At 37.4% G+C, this 25891-nt stretch overlaps 1 protein-coding gene across 4 annotated transcripts in view; it reads left to right on the forward strand.

The window, feature by feature from the left end:
- SEMA5A (semaphorin 5A) overlaps positions 1–25891 on the forward strand; it is a 314285-nt gene that overhangs the window by 215029 nt on the left and 73365 nt on the right. For all 4 annotated transcript variants that reach the window (XM_058024733.1, XM_058024748.1, XM_058024741.1 and 1 more), the window contains 4 exons: positions 2895–3102; positions 14993–15110; positions 20269–20450; positions 22727–22870. In XM_058024733.1, the coding sequence (XP_057880716.1) occupies positions 2895–3102; positions 14993–15110; positions 20269–20450; positions 22727–22870 (652 nt within the window). The remainder of the gene's footprint in view (positions 1–2894; positions 3103–14992; positions 15111–20268; positions 20451–22726; positions 22871–25891) is intronic.

Below are 25891 nucleotides of genomic sequence, written 5' to 3' on the forward strand. Positions count from 1 at the left end.
CTCTTAGACAAGAAACGAAAAAGAAATGGTTTGGGAGATGCTGAAAGAGAGCAAAAGGAAATATGAGGAATGAAGAATGTATGCCAAGATAAGAAGGAAAAACAAGAACAATGACAGATGTCTTGGGGAAGGCATTAGTGCTGCAGTTCTCAAAGTGAGAATATTTTATTTCTTTCTGGGGTGGTATGCTGCTGTAACCATGATCTCCAGGTCATACACTTGAATAAAAAGAACTGTAAGTTTGCCATCTATAATAAATGAGCCACATGAAACAGAAAGTATTTGTGTTTGATCATATTCTCCTGTCCAAAGCTGTATTTCTAAACTGAATGTGTTTGTAGGCATAGGGGAGGGAGGCCTCCAGTCATGTGTTTTTTCTCCTGGGGAAGGTGACAGCGAATGATTCAGTCTGTAGATGCCAGACCCAGCACAGTGGTAAGAAGAAATATTAGTCTGTAGAAGAAGCACATGCTGAATGCGTGTCTACCTGATTTTTGTCTCTTGCAGGAAAACTGTGACAAGCCAAGTACAATGTGTTTGTTGTGAATCATTCTGAATCTGTTGTCTGCCAGTTAGTATGTGATATAGAGTTGCACTGACTGATCTATAAAGCAATACCAATTAATTTACATCTATAAAATGATCTCACTGCTCCTTCTTCTTCTTAGTACATGTTTCCAACTTCTATGCTCGAAAGAAAATAATTTCTCTTTCATTCAGTAATTAACACAGCGCTGTGGTTTAACCCCAGCCAGCCTCCATGCACTACACAGCCCCTCACTCACCCCACTCCCCTCCCCTCAGCACAAACCCAAAACACAGCCCCATACCAGCCACTGGGAGGACAATTAATTCTGCCTCAGCCAAAACAGGGACATACAGGCAATGAAATTTTGGGACAAGTCTCAGACCATATTTTGACCATGAAACTTGCTGTAATTATAGTCAAGATTTTGCATCCAGTAATCATCAGTGCAAACATTGCTTGTTATGTTGTTGAGCTAAGCTGCTCATTGCTTAATTGTGGGGAAAAACTGTCTGTTTGCAACAATTTAATTAGGTTTTTGAATATGTCTGTTTTAGATTGTTTGGGAAAAAAAGTAATCATCAAATTAGATATTTTAATATCAAAAAGGTTAATAAAAATTAAAATTGTCCTTTACTGAAAGTTTTTTTCCTAACAAATGGTCAAGCATGTTTATATCAAAAAAGGAGAAAAATGTAAACAGGTATATGAAGAGATTATGTTAAAACCTGAGAGGCTAGGCAGAAGATTTTGACATACATACATGATTTGGTATGATCAAAATTTTTCTATGGACTAAGAGGAATCCATTTTATACACTGAGCTAATAATTTATGGTTTTCTAATTCATTTTGACTGTTTAATAGAATTAAATAATATTATGTAATGTTTATTATATCTTACACATAAACTTCCTATTAACTTCCTCTACTATTTGGTGTACACTCTCCTTTCCAGTACTACTCCAGGTCTTAGGATTGAATACTCAGTCTTTCTCAGGAAAATGAGGAGCTTTTAGCAGTCATCTTGGTTCTCCCTCTTCTCTTTAGTTTTGGAGTCTATTTGAGGCTGCTTTTTTGTATTTTCTTACAGTTGCTTATTTGCTGTTCCTCACCACTTCCCAAGCAAAGTCTGGGAATGTTGTGTTGCCCTCCCTCAGCCCCGTTACCCTGGAGGGTGCAGTGGCTGTGTAGGGGTGCCAGCCCTTGGCCTCAGGTGCCCCCAGGGTGGAGCTGGTGGGTGGGGGACACAGATGTGTGGCCACCAGGTGTTCCCTGCCATGGATAAAAGCAGTACTTGCCAAGCCAGGGCCAGCCACATCCTGAGAGTCTGCACTGCCAGCTCTGAGCCAAACCTCTGGCCTTGTGCTAGGGATGGCAAACCCCCTGTTCTCTGCCCTGCAGAACAAAACATCCTTTGTGACCATGAAACTTGGCCTTCCCAAACATCCCCGTGCCATTATTATCAACTCAAAAGGGAAATCTTTCAAGACTTTAGGGCTTATCTCTGTGTGTGTTTGCAGTATTGGATCTTTAATACTTACTTTTGCTGGCACATAAAAGATTACATAATGCTGTGGCTCCCTAAAATATTTATCAGTGTGAGAATGTGATCCTTTGTGTTCAGAACAAATGTACTTTGATATTTTTAAATTATTTTAAAACTTTGCAAGAGTGAGTCATAAATGTTATCATATACTCTGACACTGGTTTTCAATGCATTGCTGTTTTTCCTGAGAAATCACATTAAGAATGGAAGTGAAGAGTGAATGCTAAAAGCTATGATTTTGCAGAGGTTAAAATCAGGATAAGTAAGAAGAAGGGGTTCAGCCTCATGCATTCATATTCACCTAGACTCAAGACCTCCACATAGTCATGTACATGTGCTTTATTAAATGAATGTGATACATATCTAAACTCCATAATTTTAACACAAAGAATACTAAAACAAACTGGGGAAATTATGGAATTTAATGCTTTTAAAACAATTCTTTCAATATAGTAAAGTGTAGGACAGTCCTGAAGACTGAAGTCAGTAACCCTTGGCATGAATGTGCATTTACCAAGCCAGACTTTGAAATCTTGTTTTCTTGTGACTACTGCTCTGAAGGCTGTTCTGCACTAATAACTTTTTAACTTTTTTTCCTTTTTTTCTTTTTTTAATGCATTGCATCATATGAAAACAGCCTTTAGTTTTCTACGTTCTTTTAACTGTACTATAATGCATAAGGAAACTTCAGTCAAAATAATCCTGCATTCTTAAGCTTCATTGAAAACATCCAACACAAAGATTTTTTCACTGAATGACACCAAACAGGTAGAATTGCCAGTGTGATTTTTAGTAACTCATTTTCCTCTTGCCTTTTCAGACTATGGCACTATTAAGAAAGTACTTGCCCCAGTGAACCAGACTTCAAGCAGCTGCCTGCTTGAGGAAATTGAACTCCTGCCGAAAAGTCAGCGAGAGCCCATCAGGAGCCTTCAGATCCTGCACAGCCAGAGTGTCCTTTTTGTGGGCCTCCAGGAACATGTGATTAAGGTCCCCCTGAAGAGATGTCTCTTTTACAAAACATACAGGTATGAAGAATCAGCTAGCTTTATTTGACTGGAAAAAAATGCGTGCAGGGGTTGGAGAAAAATGGGAAGGATAAATGTCTGCAAGTAGGAATTCAAATTAATTGTCTCTCTCAACAATTACTTCCTGTGTACCCTGTCTATCAAAAGTGACTCTGAATACTTGTACTAACTTGTTAGGACTAGATGAGGCTCTCGAAGAATTGAAGTGTCATTACGTAGATTTTAAATTGTGAAGTGAAACAGTAAGAAATGTTTTATATAGAAAACAGTTATCTGGTAAAGTGCCATATAGCTGCTGGTTTAATATATTTAAAGCTTGGGACTTGAACAAATTTAGGGGGTTTTTTTGTTTTTTTTAAAGCCATTTTATAACTGAATAAATATCTCTTTGAACTCAGAAACAAATTGGGTTGGATGAACTGAGAATCAAGAGCACTTGGAAAAGTGACTATTTAAAGGTAGTGTTGATCAGCAAACTGTAATGTAAAAATCTGAATATTCTACTAGGTAAAAGGGCTATGCAGCCAACAATTGTTCAACCAAAGAAAGAGGATAACTTACAAATAATCACTTGGTTGTAGACTGTATTATGATAGTTGAGGAACTTAAAAGTTCAGCACACAACTTTTCAATAGGCTATCTGAAAATACATCTGAGCTGCAAAACATGCTATTGGAGATTGTTCATTTCATCCAGTTAGTTGTACCTTCTCTTTGGTAGTGTGTTCCTGGTAATTCAGTGAGATTGTTTTGTGTTACATCACATGGACACTCATGAACCAGTCATGAGGTTTTGAGAACCATGACAGAGACATGTGGTTGGTTTTTTTACCTTGTTTTAGCTTCACCTTGTTTAACATATATTCCTCTGAAAAACTGGGCTTTTAAAGGAGGTAGAAAGGCTGCCAGTTGCCTCTCTTGGCTGCTACACTTAGGCTCACAGAGAGATTATTTGTGCACAGAGATATTATTTGTGCACAGAGATATTACACCTCCCCTAAAAGGCAGCGTTACCATTCACAGGTAGAGACATTTCTGGCTGTCACAGGGACCACACAGTTGGTCACAGCAGGGAGGTGACCACGGGACACAGGTGTAATAAAGGTGTGGCTTGGTGACAGTGGAAGGACATTTCCAAGGGACCTGGCTCACCATGGGAATTTGTACCATGCAGAAAGCCAGTGAAAGGCTACTGGGTTGAAAACAAGACTGACGGTAGAGGTGTGCCCTAGAGAACCTGGTCCCTAGACCAGGGAAGGGAAGAATTCTACCTTTCAATTTTTTTACCAGCCTGTTTTTTGTTTATGCTGTCTTATGTAGCATATTTTTGGCATTTTCTATTGAAATAGAAGAACACTTTAGGCCCCATTGGAAGTCTTGCAAAGCTTAGGGAAAAGTTTTATATGGGCAAGTCTCTGCTTCAAGCATTTTCTTGGCTTAGTGGACTACATAGGATCAATTTTCAGTTTCCATGGAAATTTCATCTTTCCTTGCTTCAGAGAGCTGAAAAAGGATGTGTGGTGGTGAGTATTTACGCCAAGCCTGTAGTCCACTTTGGACATTTCAAGGCTGGTGCCTCACTTTGTTTGTAATGAGGAGTGAATGCCCAAGGTCCCTGCTACCTCTGTTTCTCTCAGGACAATTCCAAGGCGTGTCAATTTTATTCCAGCTGCAAAGCCCAAACATGCTTCTGCCCTTGCAGGGTAGGACTGCTGTTTCAAATCCCAGACCCCATGCGTGGCTGCAGGCTATTCATTCCTCTCCCTGTGTGAGCACTGGGATCTAATTGTCTGATTTTTAAAATTTCTTTTAGAACAAAAGAAAACAAAACAAAAAGAAGGGGTGCCTTTTCCATTTTACTGAGAACAGTAGTTAAATGCCTCAAATACTGCTCAAATGATAATTTATTCCTCTGCCCAGAGGTATATGAAGTCTCATCTTCCAGTGGAATGATTTATTTAAAAGGAGATAAAATGATTCCTTGTGGGGTTTTTCAATCATGTCTTTTGTAGTTGTATGACTTCTCTTGTAGTAATTAAATATTCATTGCACCAAAAGACTTGCCATCCTTGCTTTCTTCTTGGTTAAACAGTTCACCATCAATTCTAGGTCTGTTTTGTGAAAACGGAGAGGATTTAGAGATGTGATCCAGACAATAAAAAGGAATTTACTTATCATCTATCATTAGGGACTCAGATTATTTGAAGAATGCAGATGTAATCTTTCACTCACCTATAATTTAGTTTTGCTTTGACTAGTTTTTTCCAGGTTTACGCTGGATTTCTTTTTTTTTTTTTTTTTTTCTTTTTGCATGTGGACAGAATACAAGTAGATTACTTGGAGCTATACATTTTTCCAGGCATTGAAACATCTAAAACTTGCTCATTGCGTTTCTGGTGCTTTAATACTCACATTCTTCTATTATGTTGCTAACTATTACCTCTATACTGTAGCAATAGGAAAAAAGAATAATGGGTAAACCTTCCCTAAGGTAATGGCTTGGAGCATAGTGGTTTTTGGGGATTTTTGTATTAATATTATTTTATGTATTGACATTTATCATACTTAGGTCTGTATAACTGTGCCAAAGCTTCATTCTGAAATTCCATCAGTGATAAATTGCATCAGTAACTAGAGTCTCTTCCCCAGATCAAGGACATGAACTCTTCGTTATCCACTTCACATAATTATTGAGGAGTGGGCCATGCTTGTGTATGAATAACAGCCTTTAAAAAGTCAAAATGTTGAAGAGTGCTACCTCACCTGCTCATTTTGTGTAAATGGCAGAGTGCTCAGTGCCTAATCTTATCTAATCTCTTTGTTTAGGTTTCTTGCTGGCTTTCAGACAATACAACTTCAGCCCCTCTGTTGAGCAGACTCTTTCATGAGCTAATATCTCAATGCTGAGATAATTTTCTTGAGATTGTCCCTTGTAATTGTTTTTCATTATTCCTTGCTTCATCTTCCCACAGTAGCCTCTAAAACATGTGTTGTTGCTTTTATTTGTAATTTATTATCTCTCTTTAATAATCACTCTAATATGCTCTGCACATCAGAAGTCTGTTCCTCCAGCACTTTTCAGTGGTGGAGAAACCTTGTGACCTGCTGCTGCTCTGACAGATATTCCATCTGCTTCAGCACACTCCAGTCATGATTCTACTCCTATAAATACTGCTAGCAAAGGCTCTTGAAAATATATTTGGAGGTGAATGTTTTGGGGGTTTTTTTTTTGGTTTTTTTTTTTTTTTTTGGAGTTTTTTATGTTTCTTTTTGGTCTTTTTTCCTTTTTTTTTTTTTTTTTTTTTTTTTTTTTTTTTTTTTTTGTGTTTGAAGTGCAGTTTTTTGCACTTTATTACTGTGACAGCAGACCTTACCGTGGGCAAAACCTGTTGTCACACCCATAGTTTAGGTTGCTCAGCACTTTCCATTATGCCCTGATGATTATGCCCATCATTCATCAGTTTCCCATGCCAGTTATTTGGATTGCCAATTTCCATGGGGGGCAGGTGGAGGATATCTCATGCAGACTTCTGCCAATGCCTGAATAGTTTTGAACATCCTGTCATAATTGTGCTGGTTTTGAGAGTCAGCTAGAGAAAAGTAATTTGGGATGTGCCAGTACTTTGGAAAATCAGTTCTCAAAAAAACCTGCCATCTTCAAGGTGCAGGAAGCAGCAGAGCAGTTACATAAATTCGGTTCTCCTTAAGGAAAATCTTTAAGGTTTGACCAGGTTATTATCACCTAGGTATTGCAACTCACACATTTATCAAACTTTTATAGAAATCCATCAATGAGATTCACTGGAGCTATTTTCACAGATGGATTCTCCATCTCTCTCTACTTCTTCAGAGTTGAGTAGGCCAAGCATGAAGCACAACTGACTTTTAAATATGTGCTAATTAACTCTAATGTGAGATAAACAGAATAATTATCACGATAAGATAACATAAACTCTCTAAAATTTCAGTTTCTGTGCTTCACTTTGAAGGTTCTATGTATCCATAATGAGGAATAAGATCTGTAGTATGGGGATAGAGACTCTGTACCCTGAATCAAAGAAACAGCTTTCTTTTGTTGGCAGCGGTAGCCTTCAAAAACAACCCCTGGTGGCAGTGATTTTTTTCTCGGGCAAATTTGTCGAAGTTATACTTTATACTGGCATTTTCAGTGCATTAGTTCTGAAAGGACAACAGAAGTCTATATCAGCCCAATGTTCTTTAAAATCTTACCAAGCAAGGGTCAAGGATTGGTATTTCTGATGGAAGATAGATTTCACACACTTGAAAGGCTTGAAACCTAATCTTGCTATGATGTTATGTCTAAGTAAATAAATAGTGCCATCTGCTAAAAGCTGTACAAATAGTGACTTCTCGGACATAAAAAAACCTGCCAACTTCTGGAAATTTTTTGAGTATTTTTTTTTACAATATATACCTAAAATACTACTAGGTCACAAGCTTGTCTTGCTAAGTAATGTTATCATAGCTATTCTACTATAACTAACCTTTTGCTCTTTGAACTTCTTTATTCTTATTTTGGTGTCTTTGTGAGCCTTCAGTTAAGCAATCTGTACATACAAGAAAACTCTGTCAGCAAAATGCTAAAAAGAGTACTGAATTAACTAATAGAAGAAAACAATATACTTATTTCATTCCTAGAAGTCCAGTAAGATCATTGATTTAAGTATTTCAGCCACTTTTGCATTCCTTTATTTTGCCCTAGCTGTAGATTTTGCATCCTCTGAAGTACCCTCACACTCAGGAACCTGTTTTCCTGGTAACAAACATTCTATAACATTAAATAGTAAAATAATTATTCCTATATACTGATATAGGGTAGCTATACATTGACAAGCTAATAACAAGTATGCGGTCTAAACCATTGCTAGGTGGTCATGTGTCCAGGAGAGCTTGCCAACAAATGGGATTGAAATTGCTCTTTGGAAATAATCATTCCAAAGTATTTCTTTTTGGGTATTCAGGTGGATTTCCTGATTTCAAAATATGCAGGCTTTATTCCAGTTTAAATATGAGAAGTCTGCTGCTGCATTATAATGGCAGAACCACATGAGGACTGATCTGAATTAGTGATTCCAGAGTAATATTCCAGAATCAGAGTCCTCATAAATTTCCCAGACTGGGATAAACCATACTCCTGTCTGCAAGCCTAGATTATAAGCACATATTAAAAATGGCAGTTCTTTTTTTTGGGTATGAGATACACTGAAAAGTTATGTTCAGTAGGTGTCAACTTACAGACACTATTAAAGTTAGCAGAATTATGAAATAAGCAGTTTTAAGTTTTTTGCCCTCAAAAGTAGTAGAATATTAGTCCCATACTGCAGAGGGAATAGCTTGACCTTTTCTGCATCTGTGAAGATGAAAGCTTTTGCAGAAAGTGTCTATCTGTCCTGCAAAATGCATTAGAGACAAACTGTTCATTTACATTTTGCTGCCCCTGAAATTTTAGTGACAACCCTTTAAAGTGTGATCTATGTATGTATGTATGTATGTATTGTGTTGTAAGCAAATATTTTTGTCAAACAAGAATTCTACAGCCTCCTCCCAATTTATTTCTTGAAGTAGCCTTATGAAGGAGAAAAAATGTGTTTTGCATTTAGTTTGCAAAGATGTAAGTAAACCAGATAGACTTGACTGCATATTTGCAATTCAGATTTTATTAGTAGGATATTGTTTTAAACAAAAAAGTGACCTAAGAAAGAAAAATTTAAAACAGTCCTGTGGTTTTCATATATCATTATGTAATTAATGTTGTTGCTTTAAAATATCAAAAGATTCAGGAATTCTAAGTTCAGTCTGTTTACTCTTGGTAACTGTAGTTCTTATGGGCAAGTTCAGGAAGTGGGGGTTGGACAAGTGGACAGTGAGGTGGGTAGGGAAATGGCTGAATGCCAGCTCTCAGAGGATTGTGATCAGTGTCACAGTCTAGTTGGAGGCCTACTGGTGTCACCTAAGGGTCAGTACTGGGCCCAGCATTGTTTAAATGTTCATCAGTGACTTGGCTGAAGGGACAGATGTCTGTCTCCCCAGCAAGTTCTCTGACGACGCAAAGCTGGAGGAGTGGCCGATACTCCAGAAGTCTGTGCAGCCCTGCAGAGGGACCTTGGCAGGCTGGAGAGATGGGTGGAGAGGAACCTTCTGAAATTCAGCAAAGGCAAGTGCAGGTCCTGCAGCTGGGGAAGAATCATCCCAGGCTGGAAAGCAGCCCTGGGGAGAAGGCCCTTCTAGACCTATTGGACCAGTTATCCATGAGCCAGCCGTGTGCCCTGTGGGCCAGGAAGGCCAGTGGTATCCTGGCCTTCCTGGCCTGCCAGGGCACATGGGAAGAGCCGTGCCAGCAGGCCAGGGGAGGTGATCCTGCCCCTGTAGTCTGGTTAGGCCACATCAGGAATGCTGTGTGCAGTTCTGGACTCCTCAGGACAGGACAGACATGGAGCTCCTGGAGTGTGTGCAGCGGAGGGCAGCAAAGATGAGCAGGATCTGAAGCATCTCTTCTCTGAGGTGAGACAGGGAATTGGATCTCTTCAGCCTTGAGAGGAGACCACGGAGAGGAGATTTATCGATGGGTATAAATATCTGAAGGGAGGGTGTTGAGAGGACATTCTGAAAATTGTCTTTCACATTTGATCCATATCTAGTTACTTGGAGGCATCAACATTCAGTGAATTGTGTAATATGAACAACTTTTATACACAAATTTCTGATTCTGGATTTGATGGAAGGACCTTGTGGGTTGAAGGCCGCTATTTTCAGTGATTTTGCAAGATTGAATTGTATCTAAATGTATTCGGAGTATGCTACAAAAATTATAATTAGAGGAAGCAATGGTAGTCTGCTCAGAGTGTCTGAGATGATTAAAGGATTTGATTTTCTTACCAGTTCAGGTGAGAGTTAAGCAGTATTCTCAATATTTGACATGCATTTTAGCTTGAGCTACTTGGGATTTTATAAGTTGTGTCCCTACCATTTATCTTCTTCTGGATCATTCATCTGTGTCTTTAGATGCCCGTTCTTCATTGCACACACATATATATGTATACAGCTGCAAAACCAGTAGTAATGAAATCACTGATAGGTACCTTTGTCTGGTATCACATTCATGTATTCATTCAGCAATGGATAGAACTCTGCATCTGGAGCATGAGACAGGCTTATAGCTTCAGCTTTCTGTTTGAGTTTGCAGTGATGAATCTGTCTTCTGCAAAATAAGATGATGACCCTGGTTCAGTTTCTGATATACAAAGTGTCAGGTCACATTTGGTGGTAATGGGGACTATGTAGGCATGGATATTTCAGTAGAAATTATTGAAAGTGTCAGGAGACTGAGTTCTTTGAAATGCTGTGTATAGGTAAAGACAGAAAAATGTTTCTTGAACAGTCTCAGATGCACCTCTTGCATTTATATATATTGTATGAATAAAATGTTACAGTTCAAGAGGATACCTGATTAGCACTTTCATATTCATATGGGAATATATTTCCACCCTCAAAAGAAATTGATAATCTCTTTGAAATTAATGATATTATGATATAGTTTTTAAACTTAAGGGGTTTTTTGTTCTTTGGAACACTCATAAATTCTTTTTAGTCTAAAAGTCTATTGGATTTTTAACATATTTTGCTCTGAATTGTGTTTAATTCTGCCTTATTTTCTGACTCAGTAAATCATCTCAAATGTAACTGAAGTAGGACAATTTTTCTGACCTACTTGATGATAATTTTAAAATAGCTGAAGAATAACCTGACTTTTGCTGACTTGCTTTAGAGTGAGGTGGCTTACGGTTAGCAGTCAGTCAAAACCCATTGCTAAAGTGTAGCACCACTGCCAAATGTGTGCCTTGCAGGAGACACACTCTGCTACCTATCATTTACATTTGGTAAAAAAATGTGAAGTCACAACACAGAGCAAAATTAGCATCAGTCAGGAGAAGCCAAAGGCTGTTGAATGTTCTTGCAGAGAGTGCTGACTTGATAGGGTAAGTGGCATCAAGATTCTTCAAATGATACAGTTTAATTTAATTCCTGAATTTCCTTCCTGGACAAAAGTGCCAATTTTAGCAGTGCTGGGACAAATCATGTGAAGTCTTAGAGATGTGAGCTGGTGCCGACTGGGATTAACAGACAAAACACTCATTCTCTGCTGAAACTGAGATGTGAGGTATACTTCCAGAGACAAGATGACAAAATATATTATCCAGCTCTGCTATTTGCCATGTGACAGTCTGAAAGGGCCCTGTCAAACGAAATACCTAATACCTACTTTAAAATTTATGTAGTTTTTCAAAAGTGGCACCTAAAATGACTTCAATTTAGACAGAGATCTGTGAGGAAAAGGAGATAAAGATCTATAGTGGTATCTGATTTTTGACATTCCTTAGTTACAAAAAATTGACATAAATTTGACAGCCACCTTCTACAGTTTCTTTTGTTATTTCATGTACACATTGAAGCTGTTCCTCTTACTGCTTTGTCTTGGGAGAGAGGTTCATGAAAAAAGACTAAAACAGTATGAAATTTTCTTAAGGACACATAACTGCAAATTAAGTCCCTTTAAATTTCCCATTTCAGGTAGAAGTTCTGATTTTTTTATACTTACAAGCTTTATTCTATCTGATTTTTTGTCTGTTAACTTATTTTTTTATCTGTTTCTCTGTTTTATCTAGGCATAGGAGATAAAAATGATTAGCTGCTTGTCCTCACACATTAAATCAAAGGAATCATCCCTCAAAGAAAAGAAAATGGTTTTAAAAGGTGACATAATTAGGCAGTAAAGATAAAACCTTACCCTCATATTACCTCGCTCTTTTACATTTTAAAGAAACTATGTCTGCTTTTCAGAGATATAGGTGATCTGAAAAAAAAGAAATAAGAAAACCCTGTGAGATGTGAGGCAGGGTGGAGAACAGAGAAGAATTGTTGTGCCAATACCTGAGAACAGGGCAGCTATTTAAGTCAGGTCCTGCCACATCTCTTGAATATGTCTGACACAGTGAGCTAAAGGAGGTTGATGATACTGAATTACAGTTTTCTTGGTTTGTTTGGTTTTTTTTCTGTCTGGATATAAGATTTAAAAAATCAAACTATTTATAATATGAGACTTAAACATAATGTCTGGGACAAACAATTAGCACATTAGCGAAAAAAATCTCAGCAATACTAGAGTTTCTCATGTGAGGAATATTTCTCTGAAAATATTTCTTGTTGCTTTGTTTGAAATAGTTCATATGTTTAGAGGATTAATTTCTGTATTTAGTGTAAAGAAAACTATGATTAAAGAATAGTAATGCCTCTAATTTGTGGAAGAAGTTATTCCTCTTGTCATCTGCATGAGGTTAGCTGAGTTACTAACTTCTTAAAATGATAATTTTCATGTGCTCAGTGGATCTTTTTAACTAATTCTGAAAAGATTCACCTCATTGTACCTTGCTGCAGTGCGGTCCAAACCTGGTCAGTTACTGGAAAAACCCCACTCAGTGTTCACAGAGTGATCAAACATTCTTTGTCATAGCAGTACAAGAACTTCCTTTTCTTTCGTGGAACTAGGATCTGTTCTGATACCAGAAAATTGTAAGGACAGTCAAAATATGCTTCTAGCACCTTTCTTAAAACTTCTGAGTGACTTATAATGAAAGTTGCAAGTCTTTCTGATTTGCTTGATTTGTAGTAAAGTGAAAACAAAAGCAAAAGAGGATATGGGGTCTAAGACCAGAGTGGGAGAAGGATCAGCTTACTCCCACTAAAGAGGGAGTATGGTTCTAAGTGAAAGCATATTATAAAAGACTTTGAAATATTTTTGTTTTTAATAAAAAGTTTCTAAAGCATAATAACTGAGTTTATAAATATGAACACTTTGAAGTTAGAAAATTGACCACTTCAGCTTTGAGGCACACATTGTCATTTCAGTGTTACCATTGCTAACATTGCCAGTTGTGCATTGTCAGCCTTGAATTTGTTTTTGTATTATTTTCTCATCAAAGACATGCTTTATCAGAGATATTCAGAAGGAGAATACTGTACATAACAACTTGCAAACTTTGGAAGACCAAGACACTTAAAACTTCCCATAATTTGCATTAATGTTCATTCTCACTTTCTAGATAGTTAAATGGAAACATGTGTAGCCTGAGTTAACAAAAGTGCTAAGCGCTCACAGCTGCAGGAGCCAACAGTGGGAACTCTCTTCTGAACAGCAAATTCCCTAAACAAGAAGCTTTATCTTTGGGCTGGAATCCTGATTAGGGGTATCCATACCCATTTTGACTGTTATACCTCTTAGATTGTGCTCCTTTTGCAGATGAGAACTATGCTCCCACATGGTACTGGTAATCCACATTGCCAAGTGGAATGTGGAAGTGAATTCTTTGAAATTTATAATTATGGTATTTTGGAATAACACTCCAGGGAATTAGTAACTCTACATTTGGTCAGGTGTTAACATGGAAGTACATGAAGAGTGCCAGAGATAAATAGAAATATAAATAAAACACATATATTAGTTAGGACAGAATCACAGAACACTTGAAATTGGCAGGGGTCTCTGACGGTCATCTGGTCCAGTGCTTGCTGGGCCTCCTAGAACCAGTTTTCCAGGGATGTGTCTGGGTGGCTTTGGCATATCTCCAAGGAAGGAGATTCCAGAAGCTCGCTGGGCTATCTGTGCCATTGGTCAGTCACTCTTTCTGCAGCAGTGTCTTCTGATGTTGAAGGCTCCGGTGTTTCAGTTGGTGCCCATTGTCTCTGGTCCTGTCACTGGGTACCACTGAAGACCCTGGATCCTTTTCTTTGCGTTCTCCCTTTAGGGCTTTGTACATTTTGATGAGATCCTCTCTGAGCCTTCTCTTCTCTAGGCTAAACAACTCTCCCAGCTCTCTCAGCCTCTCCTCACTGGAGAGGTGCTCCTGTTATTTAATCATCTCTGTGACCCTTCAGTCAACAGATGTGATGGGAACAGATAATTAAAGAGAGAAGGATAATGCCCATGGATTTGAGTTGAACAAAAATTATCAGTCTAACATTTTTTACAATCTAGAAAAAATGTTTAAATGCATTATTTTTTATGTGTAATTTACAGGTATTTTTACAAGTGTTAAACTAATTATATTGTGCTTCACTATAATGGGTGTTCCACCTCCTCTCTTACGGATCTTTAGCTATGAAGCTGCAGACCTATTGCCTGGAATGTTGACGCTAGACCTTAGCAAGAGAAGCCTGCTATTTATTAGAGAAATGAACTTTAGTTTTCTACAGTGGATGTTTCAGAGTCAGTATTAAACTGGACTACCATCCTTTTCTGTGATCCATTTCTTTCCCTCCTTATGTGCCCTTAAGAGAGAGTGTTGAGTGCAGCATGTGATATGTAAAAGGTGTGATGGCAGCCACCAGTGCCCCTTTGAACTAACTTCCAGAAATTTTATACAAGTGCAGAAAACAGATCAGAAAGTTTTCTAATTGATTTCAGAGAGCAGACACTGTCCTCTGATTTCTGAAAAAGATGATATCTACAATTCCAAAACTAACAGAAAAGACTAAGAACTGTAAGCTCTTGAAATTTTTACTTGGGACAGACAATATACCATCTGTATGAATTTCTGTAATTCTCTAGTAATTAAGTACAGCAATCAGTCAAGACAGCATACCATGCATGCAGACAGAAATTCAGCTATGCACTTAAAATAAATCCTAGCTTTGTATAGGAATTCAAATTAATTTTTCCTCTGATTTTTGTCATTTTGTCTGTGCCATATCACAACAGGGATGAATTTCACTATCTTCCTATGAAGTACCAAGAGATGCTGCATAGTTATTTAGAAGTCTTTGGTCAGTACAAATGAAATAAATGCCTTGGTTATCTGATTGGTTTTCATCCACAGTGCATGCATTGGATCCCAAGACCCTTATTGTGGCTGGGACATGGTGATGAAGAAATGCACAACGCTGGAAGAGAGTCTGAGCATGAGTCAGTGGGAGCAAAGCATTACCGTGTGTCCAGTAAGTCCAAATGCATTCATTTGTCTCTTGAAACCTTTGATTCTATGTGAATTTTATGAAAATGAGCTGGCATCGATTTTTCAAGCTCAGAAAACTGCATTTAATGTCATTTTCCTTTGGTTTTCCCATCAGATTTTAGCAGAATACCTAGTTTCTTTTCTATTTCTTATTAAACTACTTCTGTGATAAAGTTATTTAGAGTAATTTCAGAGTGGTTGTTTTTTACCTGTAATGTCTATTTTCCCACCTTGAAAACTAATGTTTTCTAAGATTAGTGATATTGACATATTTTTCCCTGCAAAATTTTTCTCCATTATGTCCTTTGAAAACATTTAATCTCTAATGGTAAAATCTTTTCTTTTAGGATTATTATTGGTAATATAAAAAGCCAAATAACATATTCTAAAGTCCACAAATTGGAAAGCTGATTGCCATGAGTTAAGGCTCACACACATTAACAACAGAGATGATAATTACTATAAATGCAAGGTTCACATTTACAGTGGCTTAACACTTCTCTTTAAAAAAAATATTTTTAATAAATTCAATATAATATAAAAACACCAAAGAATTTGATATGTATCTCTTGTTTTAAATTTTATTCTGTTTTTTTTAATATTCATTCTTTTCCCTCACTCAAAAGCATGAAAAAAGAGGGGTTTTGTGCTATTGAGCTTTTGCTTTTTTTTTTTTTTCCTTCGGCCCATAAGGAGGGAGCCATTCCTACTCAGTTCTACTTTCATTCCTAGTAAGGACTTCTTGACCTTGTCCCCACTCACCAGTGAAGCACATGGATCTATAAATTTAGGCTCACATTGCATTCATATTCTTATTTCCATGTGTTTGCAAGCTCCCTTTAACATCTTGATGACACTTCTCTCTCCTAAGCTGGGCTTTGTTAGTGAACTAGAGATGTGCAAAATCAATATAAAGTTATTTCAGCTCTGACTTGTGCTCTCCTCATGTGTTGCAACAGCCTCACAGATACACACACTACACTGATTCTGAGGGCCTTGAGAATGTGCACCTTTGTTCTGACTATGTTTGATGTTTAATAGCAATTTTTAAAACATTTTTTTTCAAAATTTTAAAAAATGTTTGTGTTATGTTCTGTCATTTGCTTCCACCTTCTCATGAGAGGACTAATGAAATAGGGCTGTGTTGGATTCATCTGCATTAGCATTTGAGCTGAAATCAGGAGCAACTTTGGGGAAAATACTATGATTATTGAAATGCCTTATTTTGTTATTTGCATGGACAGTCAGCCTGCTCATGTGCTCAGTCTTTGAATTGTGGCACTAGGCATTATTTTCTTTTGTAGATATAGAACCCAAGGCCAAGATGGGGTGGAGGGAGGAATAATTTAGAAAGCATAATTCCATTCTGTTGCATTCAACTGGAAAAACAATTATTTAGTATCCATTATATGACATGTGTACAGGATATGGCAGTCTAGTCAAAGCAGGGGAGCACCTAAGTCTTGCTTAGAAATTTTTCCATAGCTGTGAGACTTATCCTGCTGATCTGAGATTCAAAGACCTGGTGAAACTCCAAAGAAATTTTGTCCTTGAGCAGATTGAGCTTGAATCATATAAGGAAGATTTTAGAATTATCTGAATTGAACAGTGTGGGTTTACGCCTTTACTGTTTTAAAGCCTTAAACACTAAGTAACACATTGTTGAACAGTTTGGAAAACTTCACATAAACTTTCCTCTGAAGTAACACAGTATTCTGGCAAACTGTAATCAATTACAATTTTGCTTAGCGAGGCTTTCAAATATTTGTTTTTATAGCATTTTTTTGTGCTGTGCTCACAGGATATATTAGCCAAGATGTACTTAATTTAATTTTTGTAGGCAACTGAGCTATGTGCATCCTTAACATGTGCTAGATATATTCAAGACACTGTTGCAAGCAGAAAATAACAGAATATTCAAAACCTATTTTCCCTTTTTTGGTCCCAACTGCTTCCAATATCTTAATTGTTAGCAAAATTACTTGTATCTTTTTAACATTGTAGGTTTTTTTAGATTAATGAATGACCAGTTTCTTCTAAAAATGGATCAGAGAGAGGTCTGTTTATACAATAGTTTAGTCCAGAATAAAAAGTGTGATCAGTTTCCTTGGAGAAATTATTTCCTACAAAATTATTCATATTGCTGAGTACTTATAGGCATGTCATGACAGAGGAGAGAGTTGAAACGGAGAGATAGATGAGTGTCTTGCTGCCATCTCTGGACTTTGAAGATCAGTTTTGAAAAATGTAGTTATTTTGGTGATCTTGCTCTGATTTAATTCTCAATTTGATTTTTAGATTATTGTTTCAGTTGTCATGAGTACAGCAATTGTGCATGACACAAATATGGACACTAATTAATGCTATGGCACATTTGGTCTTTTATCCCTATCATTCATCCAATAATTTTTATGGCAAGGAAGGTTTATTGTTTTTTGAAATATTTTCCAGTGGGACAACTTGCAATCCATCACTTAAAAATATCTATGAGCTTTTACAAAGAAAGTAAAAAAAAAATTAAGAAAGGTTTTCAGGATTTTGGGTTGGTTTGTTTGTTTGTTTAACAAAAGTATGCAACATGAAATGGCTTTATTTTTACAGTTCTTCCTGGGGAAAATGTAGTATGGGATCTGAATTCATTAGGAGCTTCAGGAAACTCTACAGATTCACTAAATTCTACCAAAAGTAATCTCAAACTGAAGATCTCTTGACAGAGTTAAAAGCTGTGACCTTTACTCAGAGTGCAGAGGCACAAAGCAGGAATATGAGGTGTGTGCAGAGAGACTTCAGGCAAAGGTGGATATTTGGAGGACATTAAGAAGGAAGAAAGGTCCAAAGCTATCTGCAGAAGAGAAAAGGTGACAGAACCAGGGTGGTAGAGAGGGAAAGCAGAGTGTAGCCATGCCAAGATGTGATTGTCATTGACTATGACTTTGCCCTTGAGGTGTCAGATGGTGAAAAGTTAATGGGCATGGCTTCTGGTGAGGGCTGCAAAGGCCCCTCATCGGTACATTTTGCTTTCCTGCAGTCGTATGATGAAATTGTTTGATATCACTTCTGAAAGGGAGATATTCACAGAGAGACAGAGCAGGTGAGTCATGGGGAACAGCAGAGACCCCAGTGGGATGATCTTTTCATGACCAAGGAAAAATAATGAAGAGAGAGAATGTGTCATCAATTTTTCTTTCTGAGTTCAAGCTTTAAGCTATGATTTATGTATACTTCTCTGCCACTTAATATGTATTATGGTAAACACAGACAGCTGTTAGCTTGTGTAATCATAGACAGGCTTTAGTTTAAAACTGTAGGTGCAACAGTAGAGATGTTTTGATGCAGCACAGAAACAGAAAACAGCAAAGGCACTTTCACATCTTTGACATAATTAGATGGGGGACATAGAATTGTTAGTTTATGGACTATAAATACTTCTCAGACCAGCAGTGTAAGAGAGAATGACTCTGCTTGTCACTTAAAAGGAAGTATTTCTGGTTGTCTTACAAAACCCATCCATGTAAACTCTACATGAGCAAAGGTTGGTGAGTTATTTTCAATAAATAGCTGTCAGCAGATTTTGAAATTATTAATTATGGTTATGTCGGTTGTAGCTGACAGAATATACACATAGCTGTTCTTGCACAAGGGAATATTGTGGAAAATATATGTGGGAATTGTAATTAGTAGTGAAAATATGGTACCTTTGCCACAGTGGGAAGAAGCAGCCAACATCCAGAGTGTCAGTGTAAACATGCTTTATGTTCTAATTGGATATCTTGTATCTTCAAAGTATTTGTGCAATGTACACTTCTCTCACCACTGCTAAAATACTAAAAATAGTAAAGGAAGATACCATTTCAGATCAGTTATGACAATCTACAACTGTAATTCCTGTTTCAGTATGTAAGCAAATATTAACGTGTTATGTTCTCACACATCATATGAAAAATGCATGACTACAAGTGATACATATTTATTCTAAAAGTGAATTTAAATGCTGCTTGCACTTGTTTGTGCTGTTGTTTTGACTCAAAGTTAGCATGAAGCAAACAAAGGGCAAATTCATTAATATTTAAGTTAAAACTGGCCATAATTTCAATTTTGAATCACAGATTTGTCAAGATTAACACCTTGCTAAAAGAATATTATGAAAATCTGCCTTGTCTGGGAGCTGATTTTAGCACATCCTGACCCGTTTTCTTTAGAAAAACTCATTTTCTAGCTAATTTTTTTTTTTCATCTGGGCAATGAAGATTTCATATTGAATGTGTTACAGCTGCTTGATGGAAACATTCCAGTCAAGATGAGAATGATCTGAACCTTCCAGCCAAAGGGTTTGAGAATTGAATTCTGTGGGAGCAAACTATTTGATCATGTAGGGTTAGGTGCTGATTTTTGGAGATGTTTCTAGGATCTATACATAGAATTTCATATAACATATAGAGACTGTCATATTTAAAACCACTTTTCATTCTTATGAAAAATGGATGGAAAAAAAAAATCTGTTTTCAAAAAAAAGATACTCATCATGGAGATTTCAGTTTGATCATCCCAGTCTTGTTACCCTTCAGCATCTGTATTTTGAATTGTCTCATTGGAAGGAAACTCTAAGATAATTTAGTTTGAATCCCCCTTGCCAAGGGCAGACACCTTCCACTAGACCATGTTGCTCGAAGCCCCATCTGACCTGGCCTTGAACACTTCCATGGATTGGGCATCCACAGTTTCTCATGGGAAACCTGTTCCAGTGTCTCATCATCCTCATAGAGAATTTCTTCTTCATTTCTCCTTATCCTCTGCTGGCTCTTCCTTTTGACCTTGGTTTTTACAGTTAGTCTCCAGGTTCCATTTTCACTGGAAAATTTCAGGAAGTAGGGAATACAGAAGGCAATCAAGAGGTATACAAGCATAGTTGTGAAAAGTAACAGTTGTGATTTCTGTTATTGCTACTCCTGAGGCTATCCAGTGCCTCAGATTGGTCAGAAGTTGTGGGAATTATGAGGGGAGGTTGCTGTATGGAAGGTGTATGGGTGTATCTCTCCAGAGGAGATTGCTGTTTTTGGTGGCTGAAGGCTAAACCTTCATGCACAGCAGACTAAAGGAACTGCCAAGCCTCAGGTAAGCTTTTCTGTTGTGTTTTTTTCTAGATGAGGAATCTGACAGTGGATGGACACTTTGGGACATGGTCACAGTGGAAGCCTTGCACCCACACTGACGGGGCCAGCGTTGGCTCCTGCCTGTGCAGGACGCGCGTGTGTGACAGTCCTGCTCCTCAGTGTGGAGGATGGCTGTGTGAAGGGCCAACCATGGAGATTGCCAACTGTTCCAGGTATGCAAGACAATTTCACGTTCTATCATTTGTTTAAAATGATGGTTTAAAATGGTTTAAAATTTTTTAACTTAATCAGAGTACAGCCTACCTACCCTTAAATCTACTGATCCTGTGCATGAAAGGGCAAATGGGAGATTAGAAAGTTTCTCTCAGACTTTGTAGGAGAGAGAATGAGTCAGAGAGCACAGGGTTCATTTCAAATGCTGTGTACCAAATAATGTTGTCCTCAGATAATTTTAACAAAAGCTTGGAAAGAAAAAAAAATCAATGTTAGATAATATCCAAAGTATGATCTTTTTCTCAGTTCTGTAAATCAAAGAAGTTGCTTTTCTGGAAGTTAGAATGCCTTTCTTTTTTGGAGGTCTCATATTACCATTGTAGTCGCCCATTCTGCCCAGAGAAATGAAAAATGTTTTCATTGTATCTTTCAGTTGTATCATGATAGTAAGTTCTATTATCAGTCTGTATAGAACTCTTTAGCCACTGTTTTGTCTTCCTCAGGAACTTGACCACTCCCAAAGCAAATCAGTGAGAGCAGATCATTTCAAAGAGACTCAGAACATTACATATTTGGAATTGCATCAGAAGTTCATGTTTAAATAGTATTACACATTTATTATACATACTTTAATTGCAAGATGAAACATGTACTGGTCCATTCTGCTAATTTTCAGTGATTCTTTTTTTTTCAACATCACAATCACTTCATGATAGTGAATAAAACTGGTTGCATTTCTGCACAAGGTAGCTGCAAGCTGTGTAAGCAAAAATAGCCTCTTTTAGGAGAATCACTAAAAATCTAATAGTATATAGCATCAGGTCAGGAGAATGATAGAAAAGATAAACATGCTGTGAGATACTGAACAATGGAACAACAGCTGTCAGGTTTAGAAGGGAATTTGGAATGTGATTTGGGACTGCATTTGCATTCTACCTTTGGCATTATTACACTACTGTTTTAATGCCCTCCTTATGTTAAAACTGCTATATTAGTAAGGCAATGTTTTAACTTTTGCTTTTATGATGAAGCATCAAAAGATCAATATAGTTTTGTTTTATTTTTCTTTATTTGTTTGTGTTCTACCAGTACAAAAATTGAAAAAAAACTTGCCATTTAAAGCTTTGGATAAAGCTGAAGTGCATAATTAATTTTTTTTCGCCTAGTACGGGATATGGAATTCCTTTTCAGATTTTTGGTCTGTGATATTTTTTCTAGGATTTTTTTTTTGGTGGGGGGAAGGGAGGAGGCACATGGGAGCCCTTTCCAAAATTTCACATATATAAGGTACATACAAGTGTGTGAACTCTCTTAGCTTTTTTGTTAAATTGCAGGCAAGGTATTAACATCTTATCAGAATAACCTGAAATTGAAATTGAGAATGAACTGAAAATTAGATCTAATTGAAATTGAGAACTAATGCATTTTAATGCTTTTTGCATTTTAATGTCATAGAGTCATTTAGACTGGAAGAGACACTTCAGATTGGGTCTAACCATTAATAAGCACTTCCTAGCCCACCACTAAACCATATCCCCAAGTACAACCTTTGCAAGTCCTTTAATATCTCCAGGGATGGTGACTCCACTACTTTCCTGGACAATGTGCTCCAATGCTTGACAACCCTTTTGGTGAAGGCATTTTTCCTCATATCCAATGTAAATCTCTCCTGACACAACATGGTGCCATTTCCTCTCATTCTGTCCCTTGTTAAAATCAAGAGATCAATTCCTGGGAGAAGAAACCAACCCCCATCTCATTACAGTCTCCATTCAGGTAGCTGTATAGTGTCATATATACATATATATATATATCTATATATATATACGGTGTCCTCTGAACCTCCTTTTCCTCCAGGCTTTAGTCACTTTCTTTTCAGATAAGGCAGCAAAATTTGACATTTTAATCTCCCTGAAAGTGAAGTGATATGTAATTTAAAATTAGCTTCAGAACATTGGTCCAGGAGTTTGCATATGTAGTTTACCCAGAACAAAGTGACCAAAAGCAGCCAAATATCTTCATTTCTTTGTAATTCTTGTTTAAGGAGGTAATTTTAGCTATTGCTAACAGCATAAGCAAATTTATTGCAAAGCATGCAATATGGAATATCATAGCACCTTTATTTTGGTTCGGTATTCTTGAAGAAATGGAACACGATGCAATAATAATGACTTCTACAGAAATATTAGTAGGCCAGATTCTGCTGTCAGTCGCACCTAATCAGCCATTCGCTATGTATAACAGATGACAGAGCCTGAGCTTTTTATTCTACCAGAAATGGAGGCTGGACACCATGGACTTCTTGGTCACCTTGTAGCACCACTTGTGGAATAGGCTTTCAAGTTCGTCAGCGTTCCTGCAGCAATCCAACCCCTCGGCATGGAGGACGCGTCTGTGTGGGACAGAATCGTGAGGAGAGGTGAGCTATCTTTTTTTCTATTGTCTGTTTTAATTTCTTCTGTGCAGTTGGATTCCACAGGACTTTTTCTCCTTTATTTACCTTGGTTTTCCCTTCCCTTTCCTTTCACTCTCTCTTTAACTTCACTGCTGTACAGTGCAGTATTCCCATTAACGAGGCTGTGGGTCTGCAGCAGATCTTTCATCTTTTGCTTCACTTCATTCCTCCTGAGCCACCTGAGAGCTCCTGGTAGTGCCAGACAATTGGGCTGAAGCAACGTGCTGCTGTCCCTTGAGACCCTGAAAATTGATTCTCCTTGAAAATTGATTGCACTGTGTTTGAATTGTAACTTATCCAGCCTCAAGACCTGGATTCAGAACAAAACATAATAAGGTCACAGCACTATGTTACTGATGCTGTGAGTTCATATTTTCTGTTGTAAATAAATTAAGCATTTCTATAACATAGAAGGAGGCTTCAAGGGCTTTGTTTTCTATTCAATAAATATAATACACCTTGAACTCAAATATCTTCAGAAGGGTTTCAAGCTTGGTGGGTTTTTTTAATTGTTTGTATATATTTTTTAACCCCTGAGCAGATCAAGTTAGCTCAGATTTTTATTTCACCATGTACTTTTTTGGCACCAGACTAAGTATTTTGTCACTAGCTCAGAATGTCAAGTTCAGGTTTTAATTCTATTTTACATGCACCCTAATTACATTTCTAGTTTATTTGGACCCTACATGCATCTCTAATTTTTGTGTTTGTGGTTTTAACAGGAATTAAATATTTCTTTAAATCAAGCTAGAATATATTCAGATAAACTGCAACTCTTGCATGCATTATGTTGTTTCCAGAGGAATACCAGAAAGCGGGATTGCAGAAGACTAGCATTGGTGTGAAAATCTGGAGTGCTGTAGCCATCCATTCCAAGAGATGTATGCAGATATGTTTCCTTCCAATATGCACTTAGAGCTTACTTCAGTGTTTCTTTATGGATGATGTAGTATCCTGTATTGCTGCTGGATGTAAACTAAAGTCAGTAACCTTTATGAAGAGTTTCAGTGAGGCATTTAATTAAACACCAACTCTAGCATTTCTTCAGATTAAGAGATTCATTGAAGCAAGGTTGTATCACATATTTACGTATTAATGGATCACCAGGGACCTGGTCTTTCTAACTCCTAGATGTAAAGGATCAGTATCACAGAATGTGTGAACGTTTCTCGCTGTTTCAAGGCCATGAATATTTACCATTTCATTCTGGAGGAGAGGATTTTGTTCTTTTGTAAATTGCTTTCTGAAAATAGGTTGCCCAACCAGAAAGCCATCACCATCAAACATAGATTGTATCTGCTGCTATTTAGCTCTGTCCCAGCATGAATAACAGTTATTGATTTTGAGAGGTCAAACATAGAAAAAAAAAAAATAGTTCAGTTTGGAGAGACTTTGGGGTGATGGACTGTAGATGGTTATAGTAATTGTTCATTTTAGTTTAACATAGAATAAAGTTTGATAAGAAATAAAGAAAACCTTGAGAAATACTTTTTTAATTATATGAGCATTATGACAATGGGTGCACTGTAAAAGCAGTTGCAAACTGGAAAGTGACTTATGATGAGTTGAAATAACTGCAGTCCAGAAGGATTGAATTTTGGTATGCAACAGTTCTGAAAGAACAATGAGCTTATGTTGCTTTGCTTTGGTAGCCTGCAGCTTATTTGTCCTTTCTATCTCTGTCCGGTTCCGCAGCAACTTGGGATGAATGTGAGTTTACTGCAGGATGCCTTTTTCTCTCAGAGTTCTTCTGTCACTGTTTCCTGTCTCTTTGAAACACCCTTCACTCCCAAAAACCCTTCACTTTTCTCACTCACAGCTTGCTCACATTTAACCTTCCTGCCTCCTCCTTTGTTTTGTTTATTATCCATATTATGTCCTGGTACTTTTAATTATTTTTTAAGTGCCTTTCATTTTTTTCCAGAGGGTGTGGTAAGTTAGGAAATTTTGTCAAATAATTTGTAAAGCAGCTAGAGGAATGAGGCCTCAGTTATTTGCCAGGATTTTTGTCAGTGTTAAGCCAAGTACTTGGAGAAATCTTTTCAGAGCTGTAAAAAGCAGAAGGTCCTGGGATATTCGCCAGCCAGGGCCCATCCCATCACCCGCAGGAGGGGAGCAGGGCAAGCCTGGAGATTGTGACCAGACCCAACCAAGAGTCTAGAGCCTAGTGACATATGACAATGAGAGAAGTCTAAAGTCCAGGTAGGAAGCTAAACCACAGGCCAGGGTTAGGATCAGGTTAAATAGAGCTCCTTGGCTCATTGTTGTGGGTGGAGGACCCGGGGGAAGCTGGTTGGGGCCATTAGAGTTTTATGAGTGTCCTCATGGCTCTGCCAGCTTGTGGAGAGTTTTGAGCTGTGAGGGCACTGGAGTACCAGAATTTACAGTAGTATTATTTCACTCTTTCACTCTCATTGAGTTACATCAGCACCAAATGGAAGCAGTTCCTTTGAGCCCATAACATTTAGGCAGGCTGAACAAACATTACATGTGCAGTAACTCTTGAGAAACATTTACTATTTTTGTATCCAAAGTGCCAAGAAGCAACTTCTCAGATTTTCTTATTTAAATCAACTGTTTATAAATAGCCTAATAGTTTACTTTTTTGATGACCCAGCTCATATGTAAAATGAAAATATATTTTGTATTAGTTAAAAAATTTGAATTAGTTGGTTTACACATTGAGTGCATTTGTCTTTGTAAATGTGCGTACTCTAATCACCTTCACATGTTCAGGGGTATAAATATAGGATTCAGTTTCCACAGCCATCAATGTGCCAAACTTTGAAACAGCTTTTCAACAAACAGTGATTTCAGTAGAAATCCAGTACATAACTCCATAGAAAGCAAACACAAAAAAGGCAGCATATATCTGAGGTAAATTTACTTTCAGATCTGGATCCATATTCAGCTTGAGAGTATTTGTTCATGTGTTAAGAGCTAAATGTTTGTCTAGGATATATTTGTTTTAGCTCATGAAAGCCA

This window comes from Melospiza georgiana, chromosome 1 (genome assembly GCF_028018845.1).
Source record: "Melospiza georgiana isolate bMelGeo1 chromosome 1, bMelGeo1.pri, whole genome shotgun sequence".
Classification (NCBI taxonomy): Eukaryota; Metazoa; Chordata; class Aves; order Passeriformes; family Passerellidae; genus Melospiza; species Melospiza georgiana.